General features: G+C 43.3%; 1 protein-coding gene across 1 annotated transcript in view; it reads right to left on the reverse strand.

Annotated features, from left to right (window-relative positions):
- IQGAP1 (IQ motif containing GTPase activating protein 1) overlaps positions 1 to 13,077 on the reverse strand; it is a 74,578-nt gene extending 61,501 nt beyond the window's left edge. The window contains exons 1-2 of the mRNA XM_064455889.1: positions 12,942 to 13,077; positions 11,070 to 11,169 (exon numbers count right to left, since the gene is read on the reverse strand). Of these exons, the coding sequence (XP_064311959.1) occupies positions 11,070 to 11,169; positions 12,942 to 12,993 (152 nt within the window). The 5' untranslated portion in view covers positions 12,994 to 13,077. The remainder of the gene's footprint in view (positions 1 to 11,069; positions 11,170 to 12,941) is intronic.
- Between the last annotated feature and the right edge of the window lie 3,382 nt (positions 13,078 to 16,459).

Consider the following 16,459-nt stretch of genomic DNA (forward strand, 5'->3'; position numbering starts at 1 on the left):
AAGCAGCAGCAAAGCTGTCACAGAATGTTTTGCTGATGTACAGGCTTTTTTTAATACTTTAAATGAGTGCCTGGGGAAACATGGGGAAACTTCTCCCCTTTCAGTAGTTTGGAGGGCAAGTGAAAGGTAAAACAACAGTTTTGTCCACAAGAAAATAAATGGAAAACTTGCACCTTGTCTACCAAAGCCAAAAATGAAAAACAGACTGCAGCAGCAAAGACCGAAAAATGTTCATATGCTTTGGTTTTGGCAGCTATTTAGCTAGTTTCACAATTCCTGGATATCTACATTTTGAAAAAAGGATCTGTAACATAATGTACCTGTCCCTGTGTTGAAAAGGACTTTTATTTTAGTGGAGAGTAGTTTGTTTCAACGGATTTCTGACATGCAGTAAACAATATCACCTTCCTCAAGCAATGGAGGGTGCGGTAACATCTTATTCCTGCGGCTGCTGTAACAGGAAAATTTGACAAGAATCTGGTAGGTGGAAGAAAAACTCCAAGCAGAGGGCAGAATGCTCTGTCAAACTGGGCTTCAGTGATCACATTATAACCACCCATCAGAAGCTGGAAATGAGCCAGTGAACACTTCTAAGCAGCCCCTGAGTTCATACTACAAAAATGACAAACTACATCACGCCAAGACTTTCAGAATACCAAGCATTCCACTCAGAACAAAAAAACCTCAGGAAAGGAGAACTATCTCGCTTTCCCTAACTCCCTGACCGCCCTCAGGGTCAATATTTGCATAACATATCATTGGCTTTCCCCCATCTTGTCCAGTGTCATGTCCTGCCCCAACACACAGAATTTCAAACATTACCATCTTTTGCCGGACAACTCATCCTATAGAAACAAGGCTCACAAAAGCAGACTGAGGGACCCTAGCACATTCCAGACAGCAGGTGTCCAAGCTAAAGGAAGGCATCAACAATACTTATTTAGAATTCCACTTTTCAAATAACATATTCAAATCCATGGGGGGTGCGGGGCAGGGGGGGCAGGGGAGGCAAGTTGGCTTCCGCAGCAGTGTAACAATCAACATCCTGGGAAACAAGATCATAATCAAGAGATACAGTGCTCAAGATCAGCCCCTTAAAGTCTTCCAAAGCAGGTAAATCTGAAATCACACCTGTAAACACGCAGGGCTTTGCTTAAATCAGTATGACATATTAAGTCAAGTATGTTTACAACTATTTAAATTACACCAGTAATTACCACAAAACAATCAGAACTGTAATTTGAAATATTCTATTGAACAAAATCTGTTTCCTAAAGCACATTTTGACTGTCCACTGGCTTATAAATCTCTTCTCTAGCTCTCTATTGAAAGTGGCATTCTTAATTCCAATTTCAACTCAAATAGTTTTGAGAAATCTAACAAACTGAAACAGAAATTTAAGACTTTGCCACCTGCCCCAGAAAATAAAAATCTCTTGCATTCAACTTGGATCTAAAGCCAGTGTCTGTTGAACCTGTAAGGGGGCAGATGAGTAGGAAACAGTTACACCCTTTTTTTTTTTTCATTACATATTTTGCTTACACGTAGCAAAATATGCTAGACCTTACAAATGGGGAAAGCTGATTGTATTTGACATTTGACATAAAAACTGAAAACAAACCAGGTTTCACTCAGCCTCATACTCACAAGCACCACAAAACAACCGGTGCTCAAGAAGTCTGTACAGCAATCAGGCAACCAGGAGAAGGATATTCAAGCTGTCCATCCAGCAGTGAGCCTTTACCCCTGGCCCAACAACAAGCATTAGGAGGTCCAGGATCCGTTGCCCTGCCACCGAGGGCGAGGGACACCACTTGTCAAGTACTCCTCACATCTGCTGGACTCTTCCTCAGCTGGCAACCACATGCAGATTTTACTGGTTACAGATACGCCTTTTCATACCCTTTTGCAGCTGACAGCAACGACTACCTCTGTCCTGTGCCGCCTGCATGACTCGTCAGGGTTTGTTCACTGTGCTCTGCCCCCAGAGGGTGTCTTTGTGAAACTGAATGCAAACATGCTGGGGTCTTGATGGCTAGCTGGTAATCTGAGCAGTTTTAAACACAGGTCATTCCAACAGCCCTTTCCCTGTCACATGTGGTGCCTTCACATCTAGATGCTTCCGTTCACATCCATTCAGCCCTTCTATTGCAATTCCCTACAGGAATGCCAAGGAAAACATGCATGGCCATGCAGCATCACAGAAAAGGAAAAAGTGGCCAGGAAGAAAGGGCAGCACTTCCCCTCCCACCAGTGTCCACTTAAGCCATCTGAAACAATGTACGAAGCTACCCCTTAAAGGCTGTTGTACTGCTCAGTATTGCCAACACCACAGGTGTGACATTTTTGGACAAATCATGATATTCATTTTACTGAAAGAAGAGGGATCTCATACCCCAGCAGATCACTGCCTCTACATATGAATATCAAACATTTTTAGTTCAGTTACAATCACAGGCTTGGCATACATTCTCACAGAGGCTCAGAAGAAAAAAAAAAAACTTGCAGACAGCCTCAGCTCTTCGTCCATTTCACCTCAGCGAGGGCATTAGACAGCCACGCAAAAATCCCAAACAAAAACCTCGCTCTAAAATAACTCATTCTACCAACTCTGAATAAATCAAGGAATCACCCAAGAAGATGAAAGATCTCTCAGAGAGGTAGCAAAGTAAAATAAATTTATGACATCAGAAGGGTTCTCTTCTAGAGAAGTTGGTGGAAATTTAAATGCATTTCAGTATAGTTTGTGCAGGAAAAGACACAGCCTCTCAAATCAAGAGCTAGGAAAACAAGTGTTGCCCACAGCTTAAACGTCCCAGAACATTCTCATTATCCAGAGAGACATTTTCAGGTCAAAGATACCAAAAAGCAAAGGATTAGTGAGTAACATAGGCCAGATTTTTCCCACTGATTGACGTACCTGACCTGGCAACGTGCAGCTGAATCAAAGATTATATTAATATTCTTGCACTGAAGTCAGTCCGTCCCCATCCCTGTCACAGCCCCACCCCACCCCCCACCCCCCCAAAAAAAAAGTAAATACGAGGTTCCTCTCTGTTTCATTGCAAACACTGCCAACAACTGATAAAAACAACCTCAGCTGCTCTTGCTGATGGGGATCCTATCACATTGCCATGTTTGTCAAAAAGATTAGTCCTGAAGAGTTTACAGATGAGTACCAAGCCCACAGCTGTGAGGAACTTAATTATCACATACACAAAAGTCTTTTTCAAGGCACATTCAACCATTCTGTTGCCAAAGCTAATTGCCTTGATCACTTACCATTAAAAACTAAACAGGCTTACATGCTTGGAAGGTGCTCTAAGAGGATCCTGGAAAGGACCACTACACCTCAAAACTCAGCTGATTTCTTGCAAATAAGGGTTATAAGAAGGACTCCACAGTACTCAACAGTCAAGAACAGTTATGTGACAACTACTCACTTGGGTTATTTTGGGCTGCTCTCTTCTTGCATTACATAAAATATTCCTTCAGAAACCACCGCCCAAACAGCAGAACCCAGGTCTCTGAATTGAGTTCTGTGCAAAGAGCTGTTTCTCTCCTCCTGGCCTGCCTTTCATTACTATTTCCAGTGAGTCATAAAAAAAGTATTCAGAGAGAGGCAAGATGGTAGTACTCCACCACTGTCCTCCCCCCACCTCTCAGAAAAATACTAGTTCTGAATGTGCATTCCAAGACACTTCCAGTCCAGAAAGGCACTCCCTGCCAGCTGCATGAGGTCATCAATGAAACAGTACAGGAACTGTAGAGAAATCTCTCTTCAAGTCCAAAGAGGAGCTGATAAGAAGCCCCAGATGAAGTGGTGAGAGCTAAACAGCACCTACTTCAACTTACCGCTATTGATAATAAAATATTATCTATGAATATTCATGGCTTACAATCTAACGTGGGACTTGCATCATATCTGACAGAAGGGGGGGGGGGGAACACCTTCCACACACAGAACCACCCAAACCACATACAAAACCCCCAGAAAACCAACAACCAACACAAAAAACAGTACCCAACCCAATTTAAAAAATAAAACCTAAAGACTAAAATAAAGACACAAGGAAATAACAAAAAAAGAGTCTTGATTAGCCTGGAATAAAAAGAGGAACCCTGTTTAGTGACCTTCTGACCCACTCACCTCATCCAGAGGAGTCACTTTTGGTGGGAGTTATATCATCTGTTTTCGGTCAAATGCCTGTAATTTTGGATTATATGTGAAGATATCCAGACTCCTCACATACTAATATATCTACAAATACATAAATTTATGAATTAACTTATCTCTCGACTGTGCAACTGTAAAAGTCCAATCACACTTCAATATTACAAATGGTTTTAAAAAAAATAGAAAAAGAAATAAAACCCTAATTCTAAAGTTAGGAAATAAAACCAAAAGACCTCCAAAAACGAGTTAAACATCTGAAATAAAACATGGGCAAACCAGACAGACATCATTCAGAAGCCTCAGATTGCCTCCCACCTAAGTCTGAAGACCGCATCAATAAGAGGAACATTTTCTTAGGTTCTACATTACAGGCTACTGACTAAATTACTGCAGATTTTTTCTAAATGCAACAAATTCCATCTTTAGATATTTTCTAGCATGCTATACCGACCAGTAATTATTAGAGAAGGGACCGCTATGATCTGATGGATTAGAGATACACGCTGACCTGCATAAGGCAAAATAGCTTTCACGTATCATAACTACAGAATATGTTTCATATCTAGTCTGTTAATAATTTAAGATCCACAGCATTATATTCTCCTTTTCTGTTATTTGCAAAATTGCAATAATTTTCTATGTTTCTGAGGTAACACAATGAGTTGCTCATAAACCACTGAAGGACACTGAAGTGTAGCTGGGCTGCATACACTCTGGACTTCAGAATATGAATGCAAATAGAATATCTTTAAAAGCTAAGAGACCCCCATACCACAAAGTCAGGTTTCCCTAAGACAGGGGAGGTGGAAAGAGAAAAAAAGAATGAGAGAAGCCCAAAACAATCCTCACCTTTCTTCTTATTTGAGGGACTCCAGCTACATTATGATTCTCGCTGTCTTGAGATTTGCAATAAAAAATATTTTTTTTTGCTTGTAAATTCTTCAACTGCAGCTCTGGTTCACACCACTTCGTCCTCAGAATCCTCCAACAGGTAACATGCTAACTCTATAGCTTCAAAACCCAGGGAAGCCTGCCTGTATCAAATTTGCAGATTATTTTAAGTAGGATTTAAATAAGATAGTCTGTGCACGACTTCCTTATCTGAGGCACACTGAAAACTGTACAAAAGTAAGTGAGAAAGCCTAATTCTGCTTTTCTCAAACTGCCTTACTGGTACCTACCTCTCTCTATTGCAACCCTGTTCTTAATAAAGGCTCATAAGACATATTTTAACTGAACTACCTCATTTTTTCCAAGTTCAGGTTAATCAGAGAGTAGAGCCAATGTGATTTATCACCTTTCTAAAATATCTCCAATTTGCAACAAAGAAGCCTCTTGAGACTAATGTCGTGTAAAAAAGCAACTACCACATTTTCTTCATAAGCAGATTTAAGCTGTAGCATACTATTTTAAATGTTTTCTCCTCAAACAATACCTCCAACAGCCTATATCTGTGCCTTTACAGACACTGATGAACTAGCTTTACAAAGTTACTCACAGAATTAGCTTTAGAGAGCTTCCCATTTAGCACTAACTCTGGATGTGTTCAACCTGTCCTCAAAGTGGTGTCCTCTATAGTTCTTCCGGGCACCCTACTCTTCTGAAATTTAAAAAAAAAACAAACCACCACACCAAACCAAAAAACACACACCACGTTTCAGCAGATCTTGGATGACTATGGCAAATTCCAAGACAAAATTATATCTATCCAAACACTTTCAAACTAAAAGTGGGAAACCCAAAAAGACAAAGACCAGACTTTTTTCCTTTAAGCACAATTTCTTATAGGAAACAAAATTTAACTGGGTCGCCTGGCAAAAACTTTAGGTTTATTTTTCACTTAAAGACACAGACAAGTCATCCCAGCCAAGAAAATTGCTCCCCACTTTAAAGAGATAAAGCATGCATGAGGGAGAGGGGAAAGAAATTCCTACAGAAAAGCAATCAATGGGAAAGACCCTTCAGACTTTACCACAGTGGCACAAAATATTAATTTCTCTCTATAGTATCATCGGTTTACACTAAGACATCTTCCAACCTGTCAGAAATAAGGTGTATTACGACAAGATCACAGACAGTACACTTCAATCCTGAACAAATTAATTCAGCAATAAAGAGCAAGCACCATCCTTTTCTTGCTCAATAGGGCGCATCATCTACAAGAAACCCCAAAAAGGAGAAGGAAAAACAAAGCCACCCACATGGTCAGATTCCATCCTGATGCGTACAAGAAGAAACACACTGCTCAGGCACAACGGAAGTTATACAGTTATTGGAAGCCACATAATCTGGGCACTAAAATGCTTACATCATGCTAGGGCACAACGCAGAATCAAAGGACCTCCTACTATGACAGGAGAAAAGCATGGTGCCATCACCCAGCAAGCCAGATAAAAAAACAGGAGGGCCAACAACATTCTGGTTTCCGACTTGGAGAACCTAAAATATTCCACAGTGAAAGACAAAGCTTGAAAAAGCCTCTGCCAAATTGATAAGTGCTAATTTCATCATGAAAATGCCACAATACCCCAACAAGTAATCCATGTAGGAAAAAAGGCTATCACGCAACACAGATGAAGAGTATTAGAGTGCACCAGCCTGTCTTCCAGATAAGGACCACAAAAGGAAGCTCTCTTGGGTTGCTTCTATTCCAGATAAGTATACCTTTACCATTCTGTGAGCACAAGCTGCCACATCACAACAGAAGAGAGTACTTCTTACAGTTTTATCAGCGCTGCCTCAGCTTTTCAGCATAGACTACTGTGATTTGGAGACAGGAAAAAAACAAAAAACACCCCCCACACAACAACAACAAAAAAAAACCCAAAAGCAATACCAAGCACCAACCAAACACAAAACACGAAATTTTAAATATTAAACAACACTTATTCATAAACCCATTTTTATTCAGGAAAGAAGTATCTGGTCCAAGTACAGGAATCCCTCTATTTACAACCTTCATTTTAGTTCCAATTTTCATTTCAATGTCTTTCACCCTGCCTCCCTTTTTCCAACTAGCAAGAATAATGCCTGTTTCACAAGACTGTTGCACATTAGTAGCTGAAGTCAGAAATTCCTAACATGGGAACAACAGTGACAGCTCAAGAAAAAACAAAATGGACTGGAATACCATTAAATAAGTACAAGTTATTGATATTCCTCTAATAATGCCTCTGATGTATGCTCCTAGGCAGACAGGTACTCCAAATAACTTTATGAAATACTCAAAGCTACTGTACATGTGCTGTTACATCAGATAGTTCAGAAATCCCCACTTCTCTGGATTTTTCATTTCAGTATAAAATTAGGTGCTAGCCAATTTTCATCCTACCTTCTTTTAAAATTTAGGGGGGATGGGGAGGAGGGGAAATCACTGCTGCTTCTAGATTCCATAAATGTTGCTTAGTTAAAGGGACAGCAAGCCTCTGACAATGCTGATGCAATGCAAATCAGCATGGTATCATTCACATCATTTTAGGTGCGTTTAAGTTATAGAAAAAACTGAATATAAACTACAGTGTCTGAATGTGATATTATAATGTGATACGATTATGGGGGGGAGAGGAGGGCCACTAAGAATTGTTCTTCAGCCGCCTCCCACGCTGCCTCAGCCACCACCACCTTTAGAGCGTTCACCTTTCCAGCTTCTGAGAGCGTGACACAGGGCACACCAGGTACCTTCCTCCGCTATTCGGTCTTCCTCTTCTCCTTAGAGATCTAACTTCCAATCTGAAAATCACTCACTATGAAGCAAGATTATAAACCCTCCTACGCATACCCATAGCTCTGAGGCACTGTAATCAATAGCACAATCAAAATGCTGCAGTACCCAAGTCACACGTTATGTCTCAGTTACGCTACTGGCAAAGAAGACAAATACAGAAAAAAAATCTCAGACCAAGGACATTAATTTCAAATGTAATGATCTCTTACAGTTCTGTTTTAGTTGTTTTTGTTAAATAAACACCTTTCCAACAATGCAGCCAAGAGCCCTCTTTTAGGCTGTAACAGCAGTAATAAAAAAAATTCAAAGGACAATTTACAGAAAGACTGCTCAGCAAGGGAAAAAAATTATTGGGAGTCGACCATGCACTCAAGCCTTTCTGCTCTCACTTGTGTATCTTAATTATTAAACTAAGGAGTCTGCTCCCCTCCTTCTGGTCATTTAATCTTTAACTCTCTTGCAAAGGCTTCAGGTGTAGCAGGCAGGAATTCCCACTCACATATGCATGAACAGCCTGTAGGCCACTAAGCAAACGTGGGCTGAGGGTTGGAAATAGGTGTATTTGAAGCTCTCCAAGCAGACCTTCCACTTAACAAGTGCTCTGACTGCCAAGGTGGATACCACGAAGGCTGTAACACCACTACTTGCATTTTGAGCAACACAGCTGTTGCTTCGTTCTTCACAGGCCGTACCGTCAACCGCTGGGCATTATTTGAAACATCTGCAGGCTCGTCCCAAGACAAAAAACAGTGAAAACATCTTGTTTCTGACAAGGCATAGCAAAATCAAATGCCCAGCTGCTCAGCCTCCTCAATATCAAGGCAATACTCAGAAGCAGAGATAAGATGGCCAAGAAACTGAAGAGTCAAAGATAATTTATCTAAAGATTAAGTTCCCATGATTAAGCAAGAGCCTAATTAAAATATAAAAGCTGTTGCTCTTTTAGGTATTGTTGCCTCAATTTTTTTCCAAATCTGGACATGGAATCGAACAGAGAACAAGCACCTCAGAAAGCATTTACTCCGAGGCCAATGACAGAAAGAGTCCACAAGAGATGGATCTGGGCCTCCTTCAAGCACAGACAGCAACTACAGCGCAACTCATTTCTCCCTGTCACCCAGCATCTAATCCTAAAGATTTTGGATCCAAAGGGAAGGAGTTATTTTGACATATAGTCAGATCTTTCTCACTACTTCAAACCTCATCCAAATCTGTATAGTTATCTGCCTCTCACTAAGCAGCCTCTGTGAACCTCTAGTAGTGACAATTGTCATGAAGCACCTAAAAGACTATAGCATAAACTGAGTGCTCCCTCCCCCTTCAAAAATACACTATACAGTAAGCTAGTGTAAGCTACTAAAGCTACTGAAACCCTAGAATTAAGCCCTTCTTTATATTCTGCCAGCAGTGAACTTGTACAAACTCAGCATTTCCTCCTCAGTAAAATCACTACAGCGGAACACGTCTTTCTTGCCGGGGAACACTTACACAGATTTATCCAAAATTCATCACCCGGCCAGTGGAAGAGAAAGTTTTCTGGCTCTTAATCCACATCACCTTTTGAAGGATAAAGGCAGACTTAAGTATTCAGTGAGCCACGACAAAACATGCTGATGACTATTCAGAAGATGGTTTTATGCACACTCTGTACTTTTCTACTGCTCCAGAAATTATTTTCTGTGGCATACAGGTTGGCTAGTTTGCATAGATCTTTGTGGAAACAAGGAAAGTCTAAGCACACAATCAATTTCCTGACTAATTACAAAATGCTCACTATCCACTTCCTGACTAATTACAAAATGCAAACTGAAACACTAGCCTTACTTTCAAGAGTGTTGGGGGTAGAGGGAGTCACCAGTACAAACATTGTCTCACCTCTTTTTCTTTGCTCTTGAAAACCTGTCCTTGGTCCCAATCTCAGCTTCAAAAAAAAACCATTTTAAATTTCAAGTAAAAAATTCAGTTTATACAAAGGCATGAAAAGACCCAACTGCCATGAAAGGAAGCAGTAGATAAACTGGTCTGCCTCATTCCTATTCTCCACATACAGCATGTGGTATTGAATGTTTGCAAAAAGATTAAAAAAAAAAACCACCGACAGTAAGACTTCATGCATTCATTTTTAATATTGGTTCTTTTTCCTTTAATAGCAGATATATAGCATCTACTGTGCTCTGATCATACTTTCATTAATTGTCTGAATACACACACCATGCTTATTAAACATGGAGATGACACAAAAGCTACATACATGCTGGAGGACAGGAATAAGATCAAAATTATTTCAACATACTAAACAAAGATCAGGAAAAGTCAAATTTGGCAGGATCAAGTGAAAGGTAACACACTCGGGAAAACACGATAGACTGTATAAACACAGGATGAGAAACAAATTTCAGCAGCACGCCTTCAAGGAAAAGGGTGGCAACTCATCCAAACTCTACAACATCATACCATTGTGAAAATGCAGATACCATGCCATAATGTACAAAACTAGCATATCTATCAGGGTACACAAAAATAATCTTTGTGCTCTTGTAAGCATGCATGTTAACTCCCCTTTTGGAAAACTTTTCTCTGTTTTGGCAGTGCACTTCCAGAAAGACGTGGAGTGAGCAGAAAGAAGTCAGAACAATCCAGTACTACAGATCTATTAAATAGGACTCACACAGAAATATGCAAGAGTTGCATTTTCAGCCTGAGAGTAGTGTATTTCCCTTGCACTTGTCTTCTAAAATGCAACCTCTTAAAAATGTGAAACGAAGAGGAAGAGAATAACCTGTTCTTCGTGTCCATTGATAAGCAACAAGGGAATATTGCACCACAACATATACAAATTAGGTAACAGGGAGAACCCATCCAGCGCTAGGAATACTGGAGCACAAGAGCTACACAGAGTCCTTCTCACAAAAAGGTCTTTAAGAACATATTAGATAAGCACATCAGGGGTCAGGTATTTTTTGGTGGGTTTTGGTTTTTTGTGTGGTTTGGGGTTTTTTTTTTTTGGGGGGGGGGGGGGGGGGTGGTGCTGGTGGCTTTTTTTTTTTTTAATGAATCTATATAGCCACTAAGAAACACAGACAGGAGGTAAGGTGCATCCAAATTATTCCCCTTACCAAATACCACAACTTCTTTTAAAGCACCAGCAGTTTCAAAAACACTTCTTACCTCTTTGCTTCCTCCAGATGACAAAGGTATTCATAGGCTACATTCTGGCGTCTTCTTTCATCCATTTCCTCTGCTGTTAACCTCTCATTATCCAAGACAGCTGCAAACAGTCAAAACACATTTTCAGGTGGTTGAAGACTGAATGTAACTGAGCAGGCACAAAAAAAATCAGATCCAACCTTTCCCACAGAAACTCATCACAGGTTTTATTCGATTCAGCAAAATAAAGGACCAAATGTATCTGTTCTTTGCAAGCAACAGAAGCAACAGTTTCCTTATCCTTCCCTTCCTTGTCTCATAAACTCACCATCTTCCCTCCAATTTCTCAAATTGACTATGATCCAGCTTCTTCCATCTTCCAATTTCTTAGAAACAGTTCTTCAGTTCCTTATTTTCTTCTAGCTTTGCCTTTGTCTTTCTCAGAAGTGCATCAGTTACCATAAGTCCCTCCCATCTATCCTCTGATTTTAGCACTCAAATATTAAGGAAGGACAAAAACACGTATTTCCATCATATAATCCCTTCTGTACCTTTATAGTCCATTTCTAAAAAAGATGGAAATGCTACTCGCAATTCTCATCTGGAAGGGAATTATTCAGATCCACAACCTGCGTGCCATCTTCGGATCAAGCCGAGGACCTACCTAGGGGTACATGTCTAAACCTTCCAGATTCTGTCTGTTTAAAGCCTCACTAATAAAGCCTGTTCTTTCTACTGTTACAACTAAATATCTCATCCGTGCTCGCATGTCTCAAAAAAAAAACCAACCAAACAAAACAAACCACTAAAAAAAACCAACCCATAACTCTTTACGTTTTATGGACTAACTTGATAAATAGGAAATGTCTCACACCGTTATTCGTCAAAGGCTAGTTTACACCTGAAGTGTCTTTAACAAATATTTGCAGGTGATGAGGTATCAACTACAGCACTTGCGATCAAACAAGATCTTGGTTCAAACTGCAAAGGGTCTCTTAGAAACCAGCTTGGAGTACCGCAAAAACATCTTTCTGATTACTCTAACCCCACCCAAAGTTACAAGAGCGGAAGACTGTCCCGAACCACAGGGTAACGCCCACCACTACGGACAAACTCCCTCCCCTCCCGACTCCCCAACTCAGTCCTTCCTTCCCGCTCCCCACCGAGCTGGGAGCACACAACCCTCCCTCCAGCGCTCCACCTGCTGCCGCCCTCCCTGCCCTGCGCCGCCGGGCCGACCGGCCGCCGCTTCCCACATCCCCCATCCCGAGCGCCGCGCTTCTCCGCGCCTTCGCTCATTTGTGACCTGGTATCGCAGCTCAAGGGAGCACCCATCTCGGGACACCTCGCGCTAAAGCCTCCCTCTCCGCAGGCAGCGTGCGACAAGGAGGTGGAGGTGGCCGATCGCAACGCGCGTTTCGCCCGGTAAGCCGGGTGCCGCCGCCGAAACAGGCGGGAGAGGGGAGGGCAGGGACCGCCGCGGCGGTGGCCCGCGGCCCCGCGCCCATCGCCTGCCGGGGCGCCCCCTCCCCGCTGGCGGCGGACATCTTGGGCGAGGCACGGAGCCCGCCCGCGGGAGGCGGCGGGAGAGCTGGAGGACGCCCCGCCGCTGCCTATCCACCGCCTTCTCCCAGCACTCTAACACCCAGGGAGGGACATCGAGCTTGGACGAGCTCCCGCACCCCATGGCGCCCACCCCGCGGGAGGCACGGTGAGCCGCTGGCCGCGCCCGCGGGCCACTCCTAGGGCCAAGGCCCCGCGGCTCCCCCTGCGCTTGCGGCGCCCCAGCCGCCACTCCCAACACCGGCCGCTGGAAGGGACGGACAGCGCGGGCCGGGCAGGGCAGGGCGTTGCTTGGCGGCCGCGCGGATCCCCGGGCGCCCCAGTACTCACAGCCATAGTGGGGCCGGGATATAGCCAACCCGTCCACCTCCTCCGCCGCCATGGTGCTGCGCTGGGCCGGGGCCGGCCGGGAGTTGGGCGCGGGCGCGGCTGTTCCTCTTCCTGCCGCTCCGGGTGTGGCGTGGGAGGAGCCGCCGCTCCGCTCTCCCTCCCTCTCCCCGCCCCGGCCGCACCCCGGCCGCCTGCGCCACCTTCGCCCGCTGCCGGAGCGGGGCGGCAACTCGCCCTGCGCCGCCAGCGCGGGGGCGCCGGCCGGACGCAGCGCCTGGCTTACCCTGGCCCCGTCCCGCAGTCCTTGGCCCCGACGCAGGTCCCCGTGTCCCACGCCCGTCCCCCTCACAGCGCCCCGGCCCCGGCCCACTCGTAGCCCTGAGCGTTCCCGTCAGCCCAATTCGTAACACCCAGCCAGCCCTGTTACCTGGGACGCAGCCCAGGTCAACCCAGTCATGACCCTGCACCCACCCTCTCAACACTTCCAGCCTCCGTACGCACACGGCCCCGCCATGCCGGCCCCCATGAGTACAATGCAGACAGATCAGCTCCGGCCCCCTCCCGCACACCCCGCTAGGCCAGGCTTCCCAGCTGCATCAGACCCCTGCTCAGTAGCAAAACCTGGCCTCGCCGGACACAGTTGGGCCCTTCTGTCTGAACAGGTCTGCTGCCCACACCATGGTAACTCACCTGAAATGTCAGCCGCAGTTTGAAGCGGGGTGCCCCAAAACATCAGCATACAACAACAGCACCATTCATTCAGCAGCACTGCCACAGGAATTATGCCCTGAAAGCTCCCTTCCCCTCAGCGTGTGTTAAGCTCATCTATTACTGTTGCTTTGCCTAGTTCTTGTTCAAGAGTCAGAGTACTGAAGATTCCACCATATGTCCCTTTTAAATAGTCCCATTAATTTCACTGCCAGGGCATAAGCTTACTACTTAAGCACAAATTAAGTAATTCAGTAGACCAATAGCATCTATTAGGAAAAGCATCACCAACAGGTAAGGGAGGTGGTCCTTCCCTTCTTCCCAGCACTGATAGAACCACACCTAGAGTACTGGGTCCAGTTCCAGCTTCCCCAATAAAAGGAAGACACAGATATAATGGAACAAGTTCGGTGAAGCACCAAGCGACTGATAGGGGCTTAGAGCATCTGACATATGAGGAGAGGCTGAGAGAGGACAGGACAAGAAGCAGCGGGCAATGGACTGAAATTCATTAAAGTACACTTAAACATGACAAGAAATACTTTTACTCTGAGGGTAGTCCAACACTGGAACAAGTTGCCCACAGACATTGTGGAGTCTCCATCCTTGTTGGTACTTCAAACCTGACTAGACACAGTCCTGCACAACCCTATGTTGAGGAAGCGAGGTTGGACTAGACACTTCCAGAGGTCCCTTCTAACTTAAATGACCCTGCGAGTCCATTAGAAGTATACTTACATGAACTTTTTAAAGGGCCTGTATGAAAGGAAGACTAAGTGAAAGCTGTTTTTTTTTTAATTATAAGGGTTACATTTCACAGTTGAACAGTTACAGAAATAAATACATAGGTGAATGCCAGACATAAATTAGAACCCAAAAGGTTTTATTACGAACAGTTATGGTTCTAATTATTAACATTTATTTACATTACTTCACATGTGACCACTCTGCAGTTATACAATGAGAAGACATTTAAAATAATGTTTATAGGCAGATTATGGAATGCAGAACTGGTTTTGTTCCTCCTAAAAATCTGGTAATACTTTTTGCGCAGTCCCACAATCCTCCCTCAGAAAAATCTCATAAGCTGATTCTTTCCTATAAGACCCATTCTGATATGAAAAATAAAACACAGTTATCACACATCATCAAAGAATCTGGCTAAACCTCTTCAAGGTCATATTTCAGTTGTTTCTGTAAATAGCTGCCCTGATTTAAGATTTCTGGTCTTTGTTATTGTCTCTGCTAACTGTTGTTTGTTAGGGTTTGTGTATCTATGTGTTTAATTTATTGCCTCTTCTGCTTCTTGTCTTTTTTTTTTTTAATGTTGACTAAGCACTAGTCATATAGCCTTACAAACAGCATTACAGAGGTACTTTTTTTGCTCTGTCTTCAAAATTTGTGCTCTCAATTCTGTAAAAAAAAAATTTCGTTAAGTACTTGGCCTTAATGCCTGATCACTAGGCTTCCTAGGGGAAACAAGAGCTCCAAAATTCAGTCCTTTATTTGAACTACTGTTATCTGTTCTTTTGCGGGTATTTATTGGTCACTTCCGTTATGAGAAAGATTATTCCTGTGAATGGTGCTGAAAAAAATACATGTTTAGAACACCTGAAGACTCTGAAGCTGTGATTCTATAGTCACGTCAAGATAACCTAGCCACAGGCTACCACCGAAACATAAAGAATCAGTAACCTCTTCAAATCCTCCTCCAAACAAGGTAGTATATAGTGTTATCAGACCTTCCTTTCCAAAGTATTACAGTCTTGCAGTCCAAAGAAGATTGGGAAATAATAGCATATTCAAACAACCTTCCACTGAGTAATTGTTCACATGCATCCTTATTTCTGGCAAAAAAAGCGACTGAAGATGGTGTAGGATCTGCTCTAGGTGCCAGTTAACACTAAGCATTCCAAGCCATTGCTTATTCTCTCTCTAGCACACAGGAAACTCTCAGACAGCCAGAATAACACACATCTATTGTCACTCTGCATCTCAGGATCCTTTGTGCTGATGATGCACCTCATCCTTATTGTTTTTTTCTTAATGCTATCTTTGGTACTTCAATCATGTACAGCCAACCAGGACCTTTCTGTTTAGACCCAAGTTATCCTGGATAAGTTTAACCCTTATCCTCTGTGTAATAAGGCTTAGATCCCTATTCATTTTTGCTGTCTTCTCTAATTACCTGGCTTAGCTACAATTTCTGTGTCTACAGGGTCAGAATGCCCTGTAGGAATCCAAACTGAGCTGTCACAGTTGAGTAAGTATATGTAGTTTACATATATATATTGAAAAATATATGTACATGTATGTGTGTGTGTATGTATTTATACATATAAAAGACTCCTACCCCTCATATACTTGATGATACTCTTCTGTATATGGTTGCACGTTAGGCTATGGATTGCCAACAGCAAGTTGCCTTTTGGCTCCCAGCATCAGATCAAAATCATAGTGGTTAAATGAGACAAGTTACTGACCTGATCTTAAAAGAAACACAGACACACAAACATCCCCCTACACCCCGCCATTGCTAGTTCACAACCGCACTCTCAGCACCAGCACAGATCACTCCCACAGCGCTGATCCGCCCCTGTCTGCAGCAGGGAACTTCGCAGGAAGCTCTGGAGAAGCTGCAAGGGAAGCAGCTGCACACGTGGGGCAAGAGAATGCAGACTGCCCCATCCCAAACGCTTCCACTGCACCAGACAAGTCAGGCAGGAAAAAGGGAAGCCTTGCTTTCACAATGAGTTTCCTTAATTCCCTCTGCTTCCAGACTCTGCTTTTTCATCCTGACCTCGCTTCAG

The sequence above is a fragment of the Phalacrocorax carbo genome, chromosome 7 (assembly GCF_963921805.1).
Source record: "Phalacrocorax carbo chromosome 7, bPhaCar2.1, whole genome shotgun sequence".
Lineage (NCBI taxonomy): Eukaryota > Metazoa > Chordata > Aves > Suliformes > Phalacrocoracidae > Phalacrocorax > Phalacrocorax carbo.